The sequence below is a fragment of the Gracilinanus agilis genome, chromosome 1 (assembly GCF_016433145.1).
Source record: "Gracilinanus agilis isolate LMUSP501 chromosome 1, AgileGrace, whole genome shotgun sequence".
NCBI lineage: Eukaryota > Metazoa > Chordata > Mammalia > Didelphimorphia > Didelphidae > Gracilinanus > Gracilinanus agilis.
This window is the reverse complement of record NC_058130.1, coordinates 746,926,307-746,945,488: the sequence shown is the minus strand read 5'-3', so window position 1 is coordinate 746,945,488 and position 19,182 is coordinate 746,926,307. Positions and strand designations below refer to the sequence as shown.

Sequence of the window (19,182 nt, the reverse complement as noted above, 5' to 3'; positions counted from 1 at the left end):
GGAAATAAAATAATTCTTTAACTAAATAATATTTTCAGTGGAATGATGTTGGCTCCACAAGTGGAGGAGGGGATGGGTCAGACAAAGCATGAATTTTCAAAACACCTCCTTTAAACCTGATGAATGGCATACACTTTTACTGAAGAAACCTTAAAGGGATTCAAAATGTAGGGTAAGAAATGAAAAGAGTTTCCCGGCTCACCAAAAAAAGAAACAACAGTAGACTAGACATGGGTAGAATAAATTGTTGTGCATTTAATGGCGCCTCTTGTCCAATCCATAGCTTGGCAGTACACTAAAAATCCACAAGGTCAAGGTAGTTTCACAGTGTATACACAGGTCAGGGAGTATCAGGACTTGCCATTAGCAAGCATTCCATTAGCCCGAGATCGTTGCCGGTCATATTTCACAGAGACAATCAGAAAAAGCAGGAGAGTCACTCCTTGGATAGCAGCCAGCAAAAAAAAGTAGTAGTCCAGGTAGCAGCCATTAATGTTACCTAGAGAGAAGGTAGAGTGAGTCAGCTGAGTGTGGCAGAGCTACACATAAGAAGTCTCCTAAAGCAGGAAATACCCTAGTTCCTCCTCAAGGGCAGGAGGTATAATTCTCTTCTTATCCTCAGGACCTGGCTCAAAGTATGTTCTTAAAAAATACTGGTAGACTGACTAATTTATGAAAGAGGCTGGGAAATATCACAAATCAGATTTTCTAAGAAAAGCAGTAATGTGATAAATTACTTATAAAAGCTTACTTAAAGTTTTCTAAGTAAACAAACTTGTAAGTCAAATACTTTTAAAAAACATTTAATTACAGAACCCAACTAATCAAAGACTAGTTTTGGAGACCAGACTGATTTTATAATGATATCATTAGATTAGTAAAAATAAAGTTTATGAAGAATGCTAAGCATTCATAATGACCATTTATGAATGTCAAGAACTTCATGAAAATCCTGCTCTGGTGCTTCATGGCAGTATAGAAGTGACCCTTGAATCCTAACTGACACATCCCAAGAACAAGAGGTTAAGCCAGTCCTAGGAAATGTTTCCAAAATGGTCAATATAGTGAGGGCTGGCAATAGTGTTCAGGCATAACAACTCTGAAAGACCATCTAGGTATCACAGAGTGGCTGTCATTTACATCGGTGGAGAGTATATCTACACCAATAAAACCAAACATCCTTTTAAGTATAAAAGCAATGTTATGATTTGCCAATAAACCAAGATCGCTTAACCAGTAAGTTTTCAAATAATAACCATAAACCTTAGCTAAATAGGTAAGTATTTTAAAATTGAAAAGTTAAGTTTTCCATTACTTAATACTCCGTGAAATAAAGCTTAAATAAAATTTTAAGTTAAAAAAAACTTAGACAAATAGAATTCTAACAACTTTAATGTTTCCCAATCTTTTCAAATGATAATGATAGCAGTAAGATAAATGAAAAAAGCTAAAAACATGAACGTAGGTAAATGAACACAAAACTATCCCTATTTACTGGTAGTATGGTAGCATCCTTATGAAATCCTAGTAAAATAAGCAAAGAAATTAATTGAGACAATAGCTTCTGTAAAGTAGTAAAATAAAACATAAATCCCACAAAAAAGTATCATTTTTAATATAGCAAGAGGAACAGCAAAATCTAGAAAGGAATCCCATTCAAAATGGCTAAAAAATGTATAAAATAGGGGCAGCTGGGGAGCTCAGTGGAGTGAGAGTCAGGCCTAGAGACAGGAGGTCCTAGGTTCAAACCTGGTCTCAGCCACTTCCCAGCTGTGTGACCCTGGGCAAGTCACTTGACCCCCATTGCCCACCCTTACCACTCTCCCACCTAGGAGCCAATACACAGAAGTATAAGGGTTAAAAAAAATGTATAAAATATCTGAGTCTACAAAGATACTCAAGAAACAAATGAAGAATATTCTTCAAAAAACATAAAGAGTGATTTGAAAAACTGATCACAGTTATTATGTGAACAGTCCTTGTAGGTGGGTCATGTCAATTAACCTAAATTAATTTACAGATAGAGTGCTATAACAAACAACTAAGGGGATGCTTTATTGAGGTAGGTAAATAAATCAACAATAAAATTCATTTGGAGGAAGAAAAAGTCCAGCATCACAAAAGAAATAATACTATTGGGGGGGGGGATGAGAGAATGGAGAGAATTTAGTCCTTCCAATAGCAAGAAATATCAAATAGTCAATATCCTTTGGTATGGGTTAAAAAACAGAAAAAGCAAATCAATGAAACAGATTAGGAGCAAAAATTAAAAGGAAAATAAACAGCTTAGAAGAGAAGATGGAAAACCTCACCAAAAGTGGTTGAATCCCTAGGAAAGAATAGAGCAATCAGAGCTCAGTGGAGATCACAGGACATACTAGAAACACTCAAAAGATTGAAAAAAAAAATTGAAGAAAATATAAGGTATCTGAAAAACAGGAATGATAAAATAGACTGATATCAGCAATGAATATGAATGCAAAAATATTGAATAAAATCAGCAAAGGAGCTACACAAGAACATATTCAAAAGGAGTATTATACACTATGGCTAGGTTGGATTTATATCAGGAACGCAGGGCTGATTCAAGATTAGGAAAATTACAACCCTGACAACATTAATAACAAAAATAATAAAAATCACATGATTATACCAGCAGATTAAAAAAAAAGCTTTTGGCACCAATTTCTGTTTAAAACATTCAAAAGTACAGGAACAAAAGGAGCATTCCTTAAAATGTTAAATAATCTCTCTCTAAAACCAAGAGCAAACAATACTTTTAACAGAGAAACATTAGAGGCCTTTAACTCATAAGTCAAAAATATCTACAAACACTTCTATATTAAATTATTCTAGAAAAGCTAGGAAGATAAGACAAAGAAACTGAGAAAATAATCAAAGGCAAAGATGAAACAAAATTATTACTTTTTATAGATGACACTTGTTGTTGCCATTTTCTAATCATTCAATCATGTCCAATTCTTTCTAACCCAATGAACCAGAGATGGCTATCTATGATGTTGAGTTTTCTTGACAAGAATACTAGAATGGTTTGTCATTTCCTTCTCCTGTGGATTCAGTGGATCTTTCTGTCAATCAATCAGAGGTTAAGTGACTTGATTAGGGTCACATAGCTAGGAAATGTCTGAAGCTAGATTTGAACTCAGGTCTTCCTAACTCCAGGCCCAGGGCTCTTAATCACTGAGCCATAGCTGCCTAAATGGCATTTAGACAACCATAAAGATTCAACTAAAAATTTGGCACAGTAACATCAGTAAATGAATTGTTAAAAATCTAAGAAAACTATGTCAGATAGCTTTCACAGCTATGACTAGAATTCTTAACCAAAGCTTAGATATGATCAAAAAGCATAATATATCATTTTTATTATATGAAATTGAAAAGGGTTTGCATGAACAAAACTGATACAAGTAGGATAAAAAAGGAAACTTTATTCTGAAAAAAAAATCTTACATGAAAAATCTCTTGATATAGATCAGCCTGATATTTAAAATATATGGGCAACTAAAAGAAGGATTTAAAACTTAGGGCTATTCTTTGATTTCCCAATTAATGTTAATAAGAAAAATGCAAATAAACTGATACCAAGAAAATTTGTGAAGTTGGCAAAAGATGAAAATAGTACTGGAGAAACTGGACTTAACCATTTCTAAATGATCAGGAACTAAAATTGCTAAATCTTTGTTGGCATCATACTCTATGGACACCAAAGATAAAAAGAAAGGTGCGAATAGCATTTTTTGAAATGAAAACTGGAAACAAAATTGATATCATCAAATGGAGAATGTAGAAATACAATATGCTATGAAAAATACAGAGAAGTAGAAGATATGAACTGATACAAAAGTGAAATTAGTATAATCAGCAAAACAATATGCTCTATAGCAAAAATGAATACTATAGAAATAGGTATCAGGTGACAACATTTGTACAATGTAGTAAAATTGTTTGTCAGCTCTGGGAAGGGGGAGGGAAGAGGGGAGGGTAAGAAAATGAATCATGTAACCATGGAAAAATATTTTTAAATAAATAAATAAAGTGAAAAAGAAAACAACCGCAAGCCAGGCCTAGCAACAGGAAGTCCTGGGTTCAAATCTGAACTCAGACACTTCCTAGCTATGTCATCCTGGGCAAGTCCACTTAACCTCCACTGCCTAGACCTTACCACTCTTCTGCCTTGGAACTAATATACCGTATTGATTCTCTAAGCTGGAAAGCAAAGGTTTTTTTTTTTTTAATGCTAATTAAAGGAGCTTATCCTAGAAACAATAGGAAGCCACTGGAGCTAGCAGAGGAAGAGAGACATGCTTAAGGAAAATTGCTTTGGCAGCAGTATGTAGGATAGACTAGAGTGGAGAGAGAAGCAAGAAGGACAATTTGGAAGCTGGTATAATAATCTGGGCAAGAAGCAATGAGTATCTGAACCAGGGTGGAAAGAAGGGGTCTGATCTGAGGAATGTTGTAAAGATAGAAAAAGCAAGATTTGACAACTAACTGTGTGGAGTGAGGAAGAATGAGAAGTTGAGTATAATTGACTATAAAGAGCCAAGGTTATAAACCTGAGAGACTTGAAAGAATAGAAATAGTTAAATTTGTAAGAATAGAGGGGTTGAGGGGAAAGATGAGTTTAGTTTTGGGAATTTTGTGTTTTAAGATATCTCCCATTTATCTCCCAACCCTTGGCCAAAATTTATTATCAAGTAAACATAAATCAACAGTGATCTGAGAATCCTAGTTTCACCAAAAATACACATGCACCCAAGGATATAACATATATTTATTATCTTTATATACCTCACCACTTGTAAAAGTGTTTTAAAAGACTTTACAAGAAACATAACCAGGTAGTGTTTATTGTTATTAAAACTCCCTCAAATTCGTACTGGGGGAAAAGATAATATTAAGAAAATTTGTGGGAGAAGTGCCAGCTGCTGGCTATACTCAGAGGTGAGGGATAAAATGTGGGTATCAAAATATACTGTAACTGAATAAATGCTTAGAGAAATTATAAATTTTTTTAGATTAAATTTAACAGTGATAAGTATGAAGCCCTGCATTTCAATTTAACTAATGGTAAAAAAAAAAAAAGAACAGCATATAATCAACAAGAAAAATAATGTGATCTTAGACTACATGAAGTGAATCAATCAATAAAATGTTTATTCAGCACCTACTAGGTGCCAGGTACTGTGCTTGAGGACTGGAAACACTGCAAACCTGGAATGTGGCTATAATAGTCATGATGGCCTATGTCCTGTTCAGGCAGTATCTATTCTAGAGTATTGCGTTCAGTTCTAGATATTATATTTTTGGAAGAACACTGTTTAAGCTAGAAAAAGTTCTCAGGAGGGCAATGAGGATGGTAGTCCTGCCAAAAGAGGATTAGCTAAAGGAAGTGGAGAGATTTAGGGAGAGGACATATTTGTCTTTAAGTATTTAAAGGGCTGTCACAGGGAAGAGGGGTTAGACTTCTTCTATATGGCTCCAGAAGGCACTGAAACCATGAGTGGAAATCACAAAGAAACAAATGTAGGTTTGACATAAAAAATTCCTAACAATTGGAATATCTCAAAGTAGAAAGGGCTGCCTCAGGAAGTACCAGGTTTTCGCTCATTCGAAAACATCAAGAAAAAGTGAAATTGACCATTTTGAGGGCAAAGCGTAGAGAAGATTCTTATTTAGGTATGAAATGCATAGAGAGAGACACTGAGAATCCTTTTCTAAGTTCTATGATTCTGTCTAGAAGCTTGGGACTTAATCCTACAGCTTTTGAAACACCTAAATGCAAACATATTATGAGATTAACGTACCAGCTATGTTCCATTTTTAAGCTACCAAAGTTACCAATTCTGACAGAAGGGCATCTAGCCATTCTTGACTTACAGGTAATAAAATGTGTTGACCTACATTTTAAGCAATATAATGTTATTTCTTGTACTTTGTGGTACTAAGTATAATATAATCAACCAACATTCTTACTATTACAGATAAATATTTTTAGTAAGCCAATTTATCTACAAAGGAAATATGTAGCACTATATTATTGCACTTAGTTAAATCTACATTTGTATGCTCTCGCTCTTCATCTACCACCAACCCTTTGGGAAATGAGCATCTGTGTATGAAGTACCAAGGTCCATGACAACTTCTGCAAGGCAAGTCACATTACAAGAAATATTGCTTTTTCATTAAGTGCTGGCAGCAGATTACCCAAGAGACTTGACCCAACAAAGCATCCTTACCAAAGTCTGTGTGATTACTCATCCATCCAATGCCTTTCACGGATACCAATGCCAACAATCCTGAGCCAAAAAATGATCCAACTCCAGAGAAGAAAAAGAATAATCCCATTATGGCACTCTGCATAGATTTTGGAGCAGCTGAATATGCAAATTCCAACCCTATTAAAAAAAAACAACAACAGAGAAAAAGCATGGAATATAAACAACTAAATGTTAGCTTAACAGAATTAACACCTACAAAAATCTTCAGAAGTTAAGTTCATTTTCATTATTAAGTCTATTGCATTATAAGCAAGGGCTCTAAATTGATCATCACTACTTTCAAGACTAGTAACAAAATTTGAGGATCTGAAGGAATCTCAAAAGCCATCAAGTTTAATCCGAATCAGAAAAAAGAGTTCTTCCTACAACACACCTGTCAAGTGGTCTGACAGTCTATGCTTGAAGAACTCTCAATGCACCCCTACACTTTTGGATGGCTCTAAACATTAGGAAGTTTTCTTGACATGAAGCCTAAATCTACCTCTTTTCAGTATTTATTCACTGCTATTCATTCAAACAGCTGGTGCCAAAGCAAACGAGTCTTTATCTTTCTTCAAAATGACAGTCCCTTCAGATATTTAGAAAAATTTCATGTCCCTTCCCCTAAGGCTTCTCTTTTCCAGGATAAGCATGTCCATTTACTTCAACTGATCCTCATATAGAACGAAGTGAAGCCATCTTCTCGCTTGACTCAGCTTTATTTAGTTCTTAAACTGTGTTCTATATTAGGAGTAAAGAGGCCACCAGTCATTCTGGATGCTTTCCTCTGGAAGCTCTCAAATTTGCTGGTGTTTTGCATAACCTGTAGCATTCAAATACAGTCTAACTGGAACAGAATAAAGGAGGGCTATCCCCTTTTTATTGTTAAGCTTCTTCTTAGGCAGCCTTAGAATGCGCTGTCTTTCTTGGCTACCACATAATACAAATGGCTCAGACTAATCTTAGAATACATTAAAATCTCTAGGCCTCCTTCAGACAAATGATCTCTACCAACATTTCCTCTATCTTGTACTTGTAAAGTAATTATATATTTTTTGTTGTTAGTTCAAATGGAAAACTTTAAATTTATGCTTCTTTAATTTCATCTTCTCAGATTTAGCCCTGGTCCCTCAACTGTCAGGATCCTTTTAGAACCCTGATTTGTCACCTAGGATTCTGCTTTGTGTCAACTGCAAATTTAATAAACATTAATAATAATTTATGCCTCAATGTAAGTCAGTGACACAAATATTATACAGGGCCAAGTACCCATCCTTGAGGATCACCATCTCCAACCACAGGTCAAATGCTCAGCTCTTCAGGATGTGGGCTAAGATACAAAAATTGACCTTTCATAGTCTCCTTTCTTTTTGGTACAATACAAGCTGATGATCATGGGCCATGTACATAGTCATCATATGTAATATTTCAAGAAATGGATGTTTATAACATTGTACACAGGGTACATTTTTTCTGAATATATTTTTAAAATAAGGATAAAGTTTCTCTCTTGATTTAGCTTCCTATAATCCCTACACTACTTCCTGACTTAGAGATAAAGAGGCCACCTATCTTTTATTGTCTTCAGAAGCAAAAAATGTAAAATATGTATATTTTTCAGAAAAAGAATGTGCTGAATGTTATCAAATCTGATTGCACAAAGTCCTAATGCCTTTCCCTGGTATTCTGTCTCTGGGAAAGTGGAGAACAAAGAATCCTGTAGTGAAATCCTTCGTGCAGATGGGTACTCTCTAGGAGTACTCTCACTACCTTCTTACTGGTGTTAAAATTCAGCTAAAAAAAATCATTTTTAAAGAGTGCTGAGTCTTAAAAAATGGTGGGGAGGTTTCAAAGTCTGGTTTCTTGCCTTTTCTTAAACCATAAGTAAATTTATAGAAGAGAAAAATCAAGTCATTACCATCCCAACCATATCAAAAACCTTGATGTCTGCTGTTTTGTTTTGCTAATTAATATTCCATCCTTTTCAGTAAGGGAAGTCAGTCAACTTTTTCAAACAAATATTCTTTCCACCTTTTATATAAGGGAAAAATACCACTCCTAAGACTTACTTGTAGAGCAGCTACAAGTTGGCATTAATACAGGTTGGCATTAATCAAGTGGAACCTGCAAACAAGTTTTGGTAAAGTGTGGTGATTAAATTTAGAAAAGTTCTATTATCTATTTACAGGGGAATCCAGGCATAAGCATGTGATTTTAAAGAGAGTATATAATCTATCAAAAATTTTAAACGTTCACAAAAGGATACCCGACAGGGGACATATTTTCTACTTAGATAAAATATCCCCTCCCCCAACATAATCTCATACTATAAAAGTAAAAAAGTTCTTTACATCTGATATACTCATTTAATAAAAAAAACTATGCATTAAAAAAAATAAGAGCAAACTTCAAAACTTAACTTAAAAAACAAGGGTATTTCTTTGGCCAAAAAGTTATATATGTATGACAGGAGAATTTATAAAAATTCTTTGTAAACTATACATTTTAAGGGAACAGCATATAGGTATGTAACAATAGGCCTTAATGTATTTGCAATAATTTGCAATAATTCAATTGGCAAACTTGTAAAGATACTTGGAGTCCATTTGCTGAATTTGTAACAAGACTTACCAGCTATACTTGCAAAAATTTCACTCATTCCAATCAACACATACTGTGGAACCTGCCACCATATTGGCAAATCAGCAGCATGGTAGATGACATTTCCAATTGTCTGATTAATTGTTTTCTCCTTCACAAGGTCCAGTCTTTTACTCTCTAAAATTCCTAGAATTAAAAATGCAAGGGTTTTTTGTTCATTTGTTTGTAAATGATATTTAGAAGCAGAAGAAGTTGACTGGTAATCTTTACCTAGCCCCACTCCTTTTTCATATAAGCATTATATATCAAAACTGAAATAAAAAAAGTAGTTATGTGCTAGTCACTCAGATTTCTTAACATGTAGTTCTAGACATTTCTGGAATAACATTCTATTGCTTACTCTACTTTTCTCATGCTACCCTCTTACTGCCATTTTAACTAAAAAAACTATATATCCAAATAGAAAGTACTCTTTTCTCTCTCTACTCCTAGTCTTCAAAAAGCATTCTCTGACATATAGGGAAGCAGAGATCCAAAGAAAATCTATCTTTTAAATTTATAAATTCATTGGTAATGGCATGAGAAGATCTAAATTTTACTCAGTGAAGCAACTTTGTAATATACTATGTACTTATATGTATATTGTAAATAGCTGCTCTTTAGGACAGAGTAATAAAAGAGAGGGGTGGTCTAGGTAGTCTAGAATCTCCCTTTTATTCCAATTCTAATTGAGAATTGATACTTTATAATAAAGGAAACAGAAAATGGTAAAAGGATATGCAACTGAAGTTCTTACATTTTAAGTAAGCCTATAAATACTGTAACCTCAAGAAATTAGTACATCAAAAAACTGCTCCTTTTAACTGACTTCTGTGTAAATGGAAATGGCTTTCTGATGGTTGATCTAATTCCATTAACATATGCTCTTTACTTCCTACTTTCTTTCATCACCAAAAAATTGAATGAAAGAAAAATTGTCAGATACAACTTTGCACAGGGGTAGCACCAAACATGATTCAATTCAAACTAGAAAACTAAGACATGAATTATTTGTCAACATAGATGCTTGGTTAGATTGTTCCACCCTCACAAGCCCTCTATGTTTGGGATGAAAACCTGTGGAACTTGATGCCACCAAGCCAAGACTCCATTTATTAATTTCTAGTATAGATTGATAAGCTCTATAGCAGAAGTCAAATGAGATCCTCTGAAGGGAGATGGAACCATTTAATTATACACAATCCCAAGTTAAATGTATATGTTTATGTGCTATGTTACATACATGTCAAGTGTGTACATATTTCTCTAAAATCAGTCTTCCAAGTTAAATATCTTATAATAGCTACATTTTTGGCCTGGGTTATCTAGAAAAATAAAAATTCTCCTACACACACTTTCAAGGTTTGTCATCCTGAATAGTGATTAAACTAGTTCTGCTTAGCCCCAGAGGGTAAAACTAAGGGCAAGAGGAAAACTTCTAAAAGGCAAATTTCAGCTTGATGTGAGGAAAAAAGTTCTAACTAGTTGAGCTACCCAAATGTAGAACAGGTCACCTCAAGTAACAGAGGATTTCCCATCACAGTTTTCAGCATTTACTAGGCTAAAAGACCATTTGACAGATCAATTGTGAAAAGTATTCTGGTTCAAATATAAACAAGTCTAACATAGATTGGATGAGGTGGCCTTTAAGGTCACTTACAATTCTGTGATTCTGTGAAACGTTTCCTCAGTTCTATCCATCAGATAACAGGGTACATTTTTACTATTTACCTTGTTACTTTTGGCATACATACACAATTTTTGTGGGATTAAAAGACCATCTAAAACCATGACATGATATTAGCATAGAAAATCTCTTTCCTTCTCACAAAAAAAAAACAAAAAACACAACAACTTTAAAAACATCCTAGTAGGGGCAGCTAGGTGGCACAGTAGATTAAGAGATAGGCCTGGTGTCAAGAAGAAAGACTTAGTATTGATTCTAAGACAGGAGGTAAAAAACCCTTAGTGCAACTATATATATATATATATGTGTATATATANATATAAACAAGTCTAACATAGATTGGATGAGGTGGCCTTTAAGGTCACTTACAATTCTGTGATTCTGTGAAACATTTCCTCAGTTCTATCCATCAGATAACAGGGTACATTTTTACTATTTACCTTGTTACTTTTGGCATACATACACAATTTTTGTGGGATTAAAAGACCATCTAAAACCTTGACATGATATTAGCATAGAAAATCTCTTTCCTTCTCACAAAAAAAAAAACAAAAAATACAACAACTTTAAAAACATCCTAGTAGGGGCAGCTAGGTGGCACAGTAGATTAAGAGATAGGCCTGGTGTCAAGAAGAAAGACTTAGTATTGATTCTAAGACAGGAGGTAAAAAACCCTTAGTGCAACTATATATATATATATATATATATATATGTATATATATATATATATATATATAAAATATGAATTTAATCGATTAAGCAAAAAGGAATTCTTATAAGAAACATCCTTTTGCAGGACAAATGTATTTATATTTGTTGTTTCCATTAATCTCACTGCTGACCAAGAATAAGAGATAGTCAAGACAGAAGTTTTCACCATTTAATGATCCACTATCCATATGAAGTAAGTCCTTCAATGTAGTACATACAAAGGGTTTCTTAACCCCTCTGGTATCCTTCACATCCCGGGTAGTCTGGTGGACTCCTTCTCAGAGTAACTTTTTACATGTACAAAATAAAATACAAAAAATTGTAAATAAAAATACAGAACCTAAAGTTAAGAACCCCTGATATAGTGAATAAAGTACTGGACTTAGATTCCCTTAGATTTGTGTTCAAAATCCCACCCCAGATACTCACTGTCTGACCCTGAGCAAACTCCCTAATCACTTTGTGTATCAGACAACTAACTCCTTAGAACTTATTAATTCAAGAGATCTGAGTTAGAGGACTTCCTGATGTTGACATCATAGATCCTTCAAGTATAAAAGCATAAAAAGGTTCACCTGTGTGCTGCCATTATGACTATATTCATATTTCTTCCAAACCTATGTCAAATACTAAAGCAGCAGCATTCCTATGCGTAAGTCCTTCAAAATGGATGATTAATGGTTAGTTATTCTGGGATATCTTTTCATTTTTTATGTCCTCACATTTTTAGAGAATATTCACTCCCAAATATTACTACAATAATATTCCAAACACAAATAGGAGACAACTGAGTGATAACCACTCAAGATACATGATATGTTAATTAAAATCACGAGCTTATTTATAAAAATCTAGCATAATTGCATTTGCTGCCAGCAAAGAGAAAATGTTTTCTTTAGTGTTCTATTACAACTCTGTGGAATTACTTCAGAGATAATGTAGAAACCCCTTAAAGACTCATCTACTGCACTAAACATAGCCATCCCCTGCAACAAATTAACATTCCTCCCTTCCTAAGTCTCTTTAGCACTTACTAACACACACACTTTCTCTACTGGACAGAGGTAGTGCTCCAGATTAGTCAGGTTTTTGTTCAGGATGACCCTGGATCATGAGTAATCCCCTTAATCTCTCTAAACTTCAGTTTCCTCATCTGTATAATGGCAATAATCATAGTTGTACTACATACCTTGTGGAATTGACTCTCAAATGAAGTCATGGATGTAAACCTTAAAGATCTATATAAATGTTATTTATTATTATTGTTATTGTAAAAAAAAAATATGCCTATCTCCTAGAGGAATAAAACGATCTAAAGCCACAGAGGTGATACAGTGAATAAAATGTAGGGGCTTGAGTCAGAAAGACCTGAATTCAAATCTGACCTCAGACACTTAAGAACTATGAGACCTGGAGCAAGTTACTTAACCTCTATGTGCTTGTTTCCTCATCTGTAAAATGGGAATAATAATAGCAACAACCAACTAGGGTTATTACAAAGACCAAATGAGAATGTGGAGATTCAACACTAGTCTGTACAATTTCTTTGGTACTCCAAGACAACCTATGGGAGGGAAAGATTTAATCTTAAGATTGAATCTATAACTTTGCTTCTACCCTCACCCTAGGGTTGAATAAGAAAGGAGTAGAGCTTTTTGTTTATCTGTAAACAAGCCTCTTAAGATAGTAGGGTAGAAAAAATGTGGACATGCCACTCTGCAGCCATTCTAAAAGGCTCATGACTTATGGCATCCAGAAGACCCTTACCTCTTGCCCAGATTTAAAGATAAAAAGATTTAAAGGAATTCTGGAAAGTAAAGTCATGAAGAGTATAAATTGTAGTATGGGGAGGAAGTGGGGAAATTTTTTTCCTGGGAATCCAGAGCTAGAAGGTAGCCCTGGCTCTCGGGTCTCGGCTCTGGGCAGAAAAGGCAAGGCAGTTGGCCACAAATGGCTGGAGATCCTCTTTTTCTGTGGCCCACTTTTTATTATTTAATAAATAATTATAAATTAAGTTACAGTCTCCAGAGAATTTTCTAATCTAATTCCCAGATATTAGGGTACATAAATATTTGTTTCCTTTCTTCTTTCTTTATGTATTATTTAAGAGGAGAAAAAAACCCATTTTGTTTCCTAATATATACTATTCAACCCCCTCCTAAAAGTATAGAGTCAAATTACTATATTCTACGATATGAGTTTTAGAGAATATACTAAGTAGGGCACAAACCTGTCATGCCACTCACCTGCCACCATCATTGATATATGGTCTGGGTATTTGTAGCAAAAAGTTCCTTTAGAACTGAAATGTGAGTCAGGTTCTGCGTACTACTGACATATTCTTACCTGCAGCTAAGGCTGAGCACATGACAAAGAACATGCCAACTGCAATCCTTCTTAAAGATGATGGCAGCAAACCATTTCTCTTCAAAATAGGATCTACCAATTTATCCTTTACAGGTATAAGGACCAGAATAAGCAATGCATCGAACATAGTCAGCCAGGCTGCTGGAAACTGGACAATTAAAATGGAGACAGAAGGTACAAAGGTATCTAAATTATCAAAATGTAAATTATATATCTTTTTTTTAACAAGGAAGAAATTCTTGCAAACAAGTACATTTTTTGAGTCACATTACTACCAAGTACATATTTATTTGTGATTTATTTCATAATGGTACAGTTAAGAAACAAGTATTTTATAGTAGGAAAAAATATTTAGCAATAAAGCAAATTAGTACCATGCTTATTGCACTTTTATATGAATTTGCTCTTACTCTGTGAAACACTACTACATCTATGCATTTTTGTGAAATGTCAGCTTTCCTTCAGGTCTAGGTACCTAGATGAAAGAAGTGATCCTCCAGGCAAGAGATACAATTAATACCACAAACTCAATTTACTACTATTCTGCCAAACTAAACAACACCAGGTATGATCTAGCTGACCCTACTCCAGTGTTCAGGCATAGTGCAGAGATGTTTAAGGAATACAGCATGCCTCAGTTAGCTCTCCACTACAAATCTACCACCAACAACTATACCACATACCACTCCCTAAAATAGCAGAATCCACACTTTGACTTTTATTTGTAGAAACAAAGCAAAAAACCATGCTGCCTGAGCAAATGTACCAATTCACCTAGAATAGCTTTATTTCTCTTTAGCACTGTTAATCCCAGTTTGATACAGAGACAAAGGTTTCATAATTGATATAATTTCTAATTATGGCTTTATTTACCGTATGTGGAGTAGTTGTGATACTTGAAATTTCTGGAATTCTCAAATGAAGACTCTGCAAAACATATGTTGTCTGCATCTAGGTATAATAAAAAGATGTGACATTAAGAAAAGGTTTTAAAGATGCAATTATGACTCCCCTACAGATATATATCCACATAAATCCCTACAAAAAAGGGGTCAGGCTAAGCAATCAAAGAGATTCAACTATGACCCATGAAACAGAAAATGGTCAAGAAATGAAAGGAAGGAGAAGCAAGTGAATCAGGCACATTAAGCAAATATGAAGAAGAAAACTATTTTGAAAAAGTACTAATGTACTAATGTACATCCTCTGATGAGAGGAACAGGCCTAAAAAAGCTCTAAGGGCCAAATTAGTATTTGAGCAGAAGAGGTGAATTTTAGGGTTTTTATAACTGGATTGCAATCTTTCTTGCAGAAAGTTGACAAGATAACACCTAGATTACATTATATCTGTTCAATGACATTATAGATGAAGTCTGGGTAAGAGCCTCATCAAGGTTATTCCAACAGGCTGACTTGAATTTTTTGTTTCCTTATGTTAACTACTGTCTACTGACCTATACTATATCTAAAGTATTGTTTTATAGACAAGGTAAAGGATTAGAATGGCCCTCATAGGGAATTGAAGCAAATTATTCTACTTGTTTCCACTCACTTGAAAATATACTGTCCAGTAAGGTATCAAAGCCAAGAAAACCGGGATAATCTTGACTAGGGCTTTTACATCTTCCACTTTATCTTCTGTAAATGGCCCTCCACGGGACATTTTACATGAATCAAATAGACTTTGTTTATGAGACTGCTGAAATACTCCAATGGTTTCTCTTTGGGAAATAAAATACAGGAATTAGTTTAATATTATTCTATAGCTAAATGAATGTAGAAAAAAATTTGGAGAATGGAATATTCTTGATTATATTTTACTACATACATTTGTGGATTCCACATTCATATTTACTACACTGTGCCCCCTAAGAGGTAACAGTCCCATTTTTTCTTTCCTATGGTTACGTATATAAATATTATACCACCTTTCAAAGAAATGGTCCCAATAGTAAAAGTGCATTATGTAATAACTGTCATCATTAAGAAGCTCCAAAACTCTTTTAACAGTTATATATTATTAAGAAGGCAGTCTCTCTACTTTTAGTTGATTGTGTCCAACTCTCTGGTTTAGTTAATGTATAGAAGAGATACCCTAAGCCAGCTCCCGAGAGTCAGGAAGGTTTGAGTTCAAATCCAAGTTGAAACAATTACTAACTGTGATCCTGGGCAAGTGACTCTGCCTCTGTCTGCCTTGATTTCTTCATTTGTAAAGAGGGGGTAATAATAGCACCTATCTCAGTGTTGTGAAAAATGAGGTAAAACCCATAAAGAGCATTGCAAACCATAAAGCACATTAATGCCAACTATTATTATTGGTTGCTTTTCTTTTTTCTCTCTCTCTCTCTTCTTCCTCTTTTCTCATTAAGTGATCTCATCATAGCTTCAATTATATTCTCTATGCAGGTGATTCTCAGATTTCTATATCCAACTCCAATCCTCTCATTTTCTCCCATACCCTAAACCAGTGATTACCAAAGTGGGCGACACCACCCCCTGGTGAGTGTTGCAGTGATCCAGGGGGGGCAGTAATGGCCACAGGTGCATTTTAGGGCGGTGAATAGTATGTGACAGGGGGCGCTAAGTAATATTTTTTTCTGGAAAGGGGGCGGTAGGCCAAAAAAGTTTGGGAACCACTACCCTAAACCCTATACTTTTTCTGAATTGCCCTATTTTCTATCAAGGGCACTATCAGCCTTCCAGTAACAAGTGAATCATGCTTGATTCCTTAATCTCTTTCAACCCACATATCCAATTAGTTGACAAATCGTAATACCTCTACCTCTGCAATATCTATTGAATCTGTTCCCCTCTCTCTACATACATGATCACCATCCTGATTCATTCTTCCCTAGATCAAATTCAATAGCCTGTCTCAAGTCTCTCATCTATCCCGAAAACAGATGACAATGGGTTTCTTAAAACACAGGACTCATTAAGTCACCCATATGCTCTATAAACTCCAATTTATATGGCACTATGGCTACAGGATCAAATAGCTATTCTTCTGCTTGGCATTTAAATCGTAGCTTTTTTGGCTGCATTTTTGGCCACAATTTAAATGGCATTAAATTTTGCACCTTAGTCCCAATCTGTCTTTCCAGTCTTATTACACAGTGCTTTCTTCCATACACTCTGTGGTCTAACCAACTGGCCTCCTTATTATTCCACAAATACAACATTTGATCACCTACCCCGCCACATGCCTTTGTATCAGGTGTCCCTCATATCTTAAATGTTCTAATTTTACCCTTGGCTGTTAGAATCACATATCTCCTTCAAAATTCATCTCAAGTACTATTTTCTCTGTTTGCTCTTTTTGTTTGAAACTGGGTCTATCTCATTCAGGATGATCAAGTCACTCATCTCCAACACGTGTGCAGAATCTCTGACCCGGGTCACTTCACCTTTCTTTAGACCGCCTAGTGGCCTCCACTTCCAGGGGTTTACCATATTAGTGCTAGACATGGCTGAGGATACCCAATTATCTTCTCCATGAAGTCTTTCCTGATCATTCCAGCTATGCAGGCCTCTCCCTCAAAAAATTACATTGTACAAATTTTATACAAATTTTACATACATACACATATAAATATATGCATATATATACTTATGTACATATTTTCTACCTAGAGAATATAGTTTCTTAAAAAAAAAGAAAATGTTTCACTTTTATTTCTATCTTCAGCACCTACCACAGAGTAAGTGTTTAATAAATATTGAGGACTAACCGACAATCCTTTCTCCTCTTCAATGTTTACTAGCTATAGGAGGTAAATGATAAATATCCAAATGAGAAAATGGCTATACTAATGATGATATATCAGTGTAACTGAATGCAATAGCTACCACCATTACAAATGACCAATTGGAGGAACACACACACACACACACACACACACACACACACACACACACACACACACACTATGGGAAAATATTACATATGAAAACATGCTAAAGCAAAAACAGCACATTAGGAGCTATGCTGTAACTGTTTTTTAAATTAAAAGTAAAAGATGGGGGCAACTAGGTGGCTCAGTAGACAGGATCTAGTCTCAAACGCTTTCTAGCAGAGTGATTCTGGGCAAGTCACTTAAACCCCCCAATGCCTAACCCTTACTTCTCTTCTGCCTTGAAACCAATACTTAGTATCCATCCTAAAGCAGAAGGTAAGAGTTAAAAAAAATGAAAATATAAGGGGAAGTGGTAAAGAGAACCAAAGGGGAGCAATAAGGAATAATCAAAAAGCTGTTTCAAAAGTTTTTATTCTTTCACTCATAGTTTATTGAGTGGGTTCATATTAATTTCTTTGTTTTGTTAGATAAAAAAAAATAAGAATTTTCCTCCCTGCAAAACTGCCCCCTCTCTTCTCCAGACCCTCATGCATGAGAATTAAGAGACTCTTTCCCTCAGCAAGGAAAACCACAGTTTTGTATGTAGTTAAGTCTCCTTTTCCCTCAGTCTAAAATAAATGAGAAAAAAAAATTATCAAAACACACCACCCTTTGAAAGCACTTTTTACCTTGGTCTTTTTTTTTCTTTGCTATGTCTGGCTCAGGGTAAGGTATACATCAGGCACTTAATGAATACTTGTTAACTGAATTGAACTGGCTCTCACATTTTGACTCCTTATTCTAATGCACATATGTAGTATCCTATCTTGGGGAACTGTTGACATTACAGTTATTCATCATTCACAACTGTGAAGAAGAGTTTGAGATAAACCCAGAGGTTACTTTGCTACCAAAATAATCAATGAATTACAGATACATTTGGTAAGCATCATACTATATAGGTAATTCTAATTATATTCTAACACATGTATCATTTCCACTAGAAATATCATATACCCTAGAAATAATCTTATTCTTTGTTTTAAACATGTATGGAGGAGTAGCTAGGTAGCACAATGGATGGAGTGCCAGAATTAGAGTCAGAAGAACCTGGGTTCAAATCTAGCCTTAGACATTCCCATCTCTGAAACTGTGAGCAAGGCACTTAATCCCAATTGCCTGGCCCTTCCCACTCTTCTGTCTTAGAACTGATACTAAGACAGAAAGTAAAGATTTAAAATATAAATATAAAGAACTTGGAGACAACCAAGAAAAGGAAGCTTTACAGATTATGCTACAAAGCCAATTTTTTTATAATTTCCAATCCATTCTAAACTTCAAATATACATGCCTATAAATATATAAAAACACTGAAGTCCAATTTCAATATTCATGAAAGGGGAAGGAGAAAAGGAGTGGTGCCTTAGAGAGGAAACTGCCTTATAATGAGATCTCCCTTGTAACTAAATCCTCTTGGATTATGTTCACAGATACATCCTTTGATGGCAAAATCTATACTATATCAAGTATCTATACTATACCTGTACTGTACTGCATCAAGATACTGTACTATATCTTATCTGTACTACCCACTAAGTTTTTATTTATTTGCTTGCTTATTTATTTTTGTTCTGGGATATTATTTCACTGGTGTGGG

At 34.8% G+C, this 19,182-nt stretch overlaps 1 protein-coding gene across 1 annotated transcript in view; it reads right to left on the bottom strand.

The window, feature by feature from the left end:
• Positions 1 to 235: 235 nt before the first annotated feature.
• SLC15A4 (solute carrier family 15 member 4) overlaps positions 236 to 19,182 on the bottom strand; it is a 34,457-nt gene continuing 15,510 nt past the window's right edge. The window contains exons 3-8 of the mRNA XM_044658732.1: positions 15,242 to 15,410; positions 14,563 to 14,640; positions 13,669 to 13,837; positions 8,916 to 9,071; positions 6,264 to 6,422; positions 236 to 499 (exon numbers count right to left, since the gene is read on the bottom strand). Of these exons, the coding sequence (XP_044514667.1) occupies positions 351 to 499; positions 6,264 to 6,422; positions 8,916 to 9,071; positions 13,669 to 13,837; positions 14,563 to 14,640; positions 15,242 to 15,410 (880 nt within the window). The 3' untranslated portion in view covers positions 236 to 350. The remainder of the gene's footprint in view (positions 500 to 6,263; positions 6,423 to 8,915; positions 9,072 to 13,668; positions 13,838 to 14,562; positions 14,641 to 15,241; positions 15,411 to 19,182) is intronic.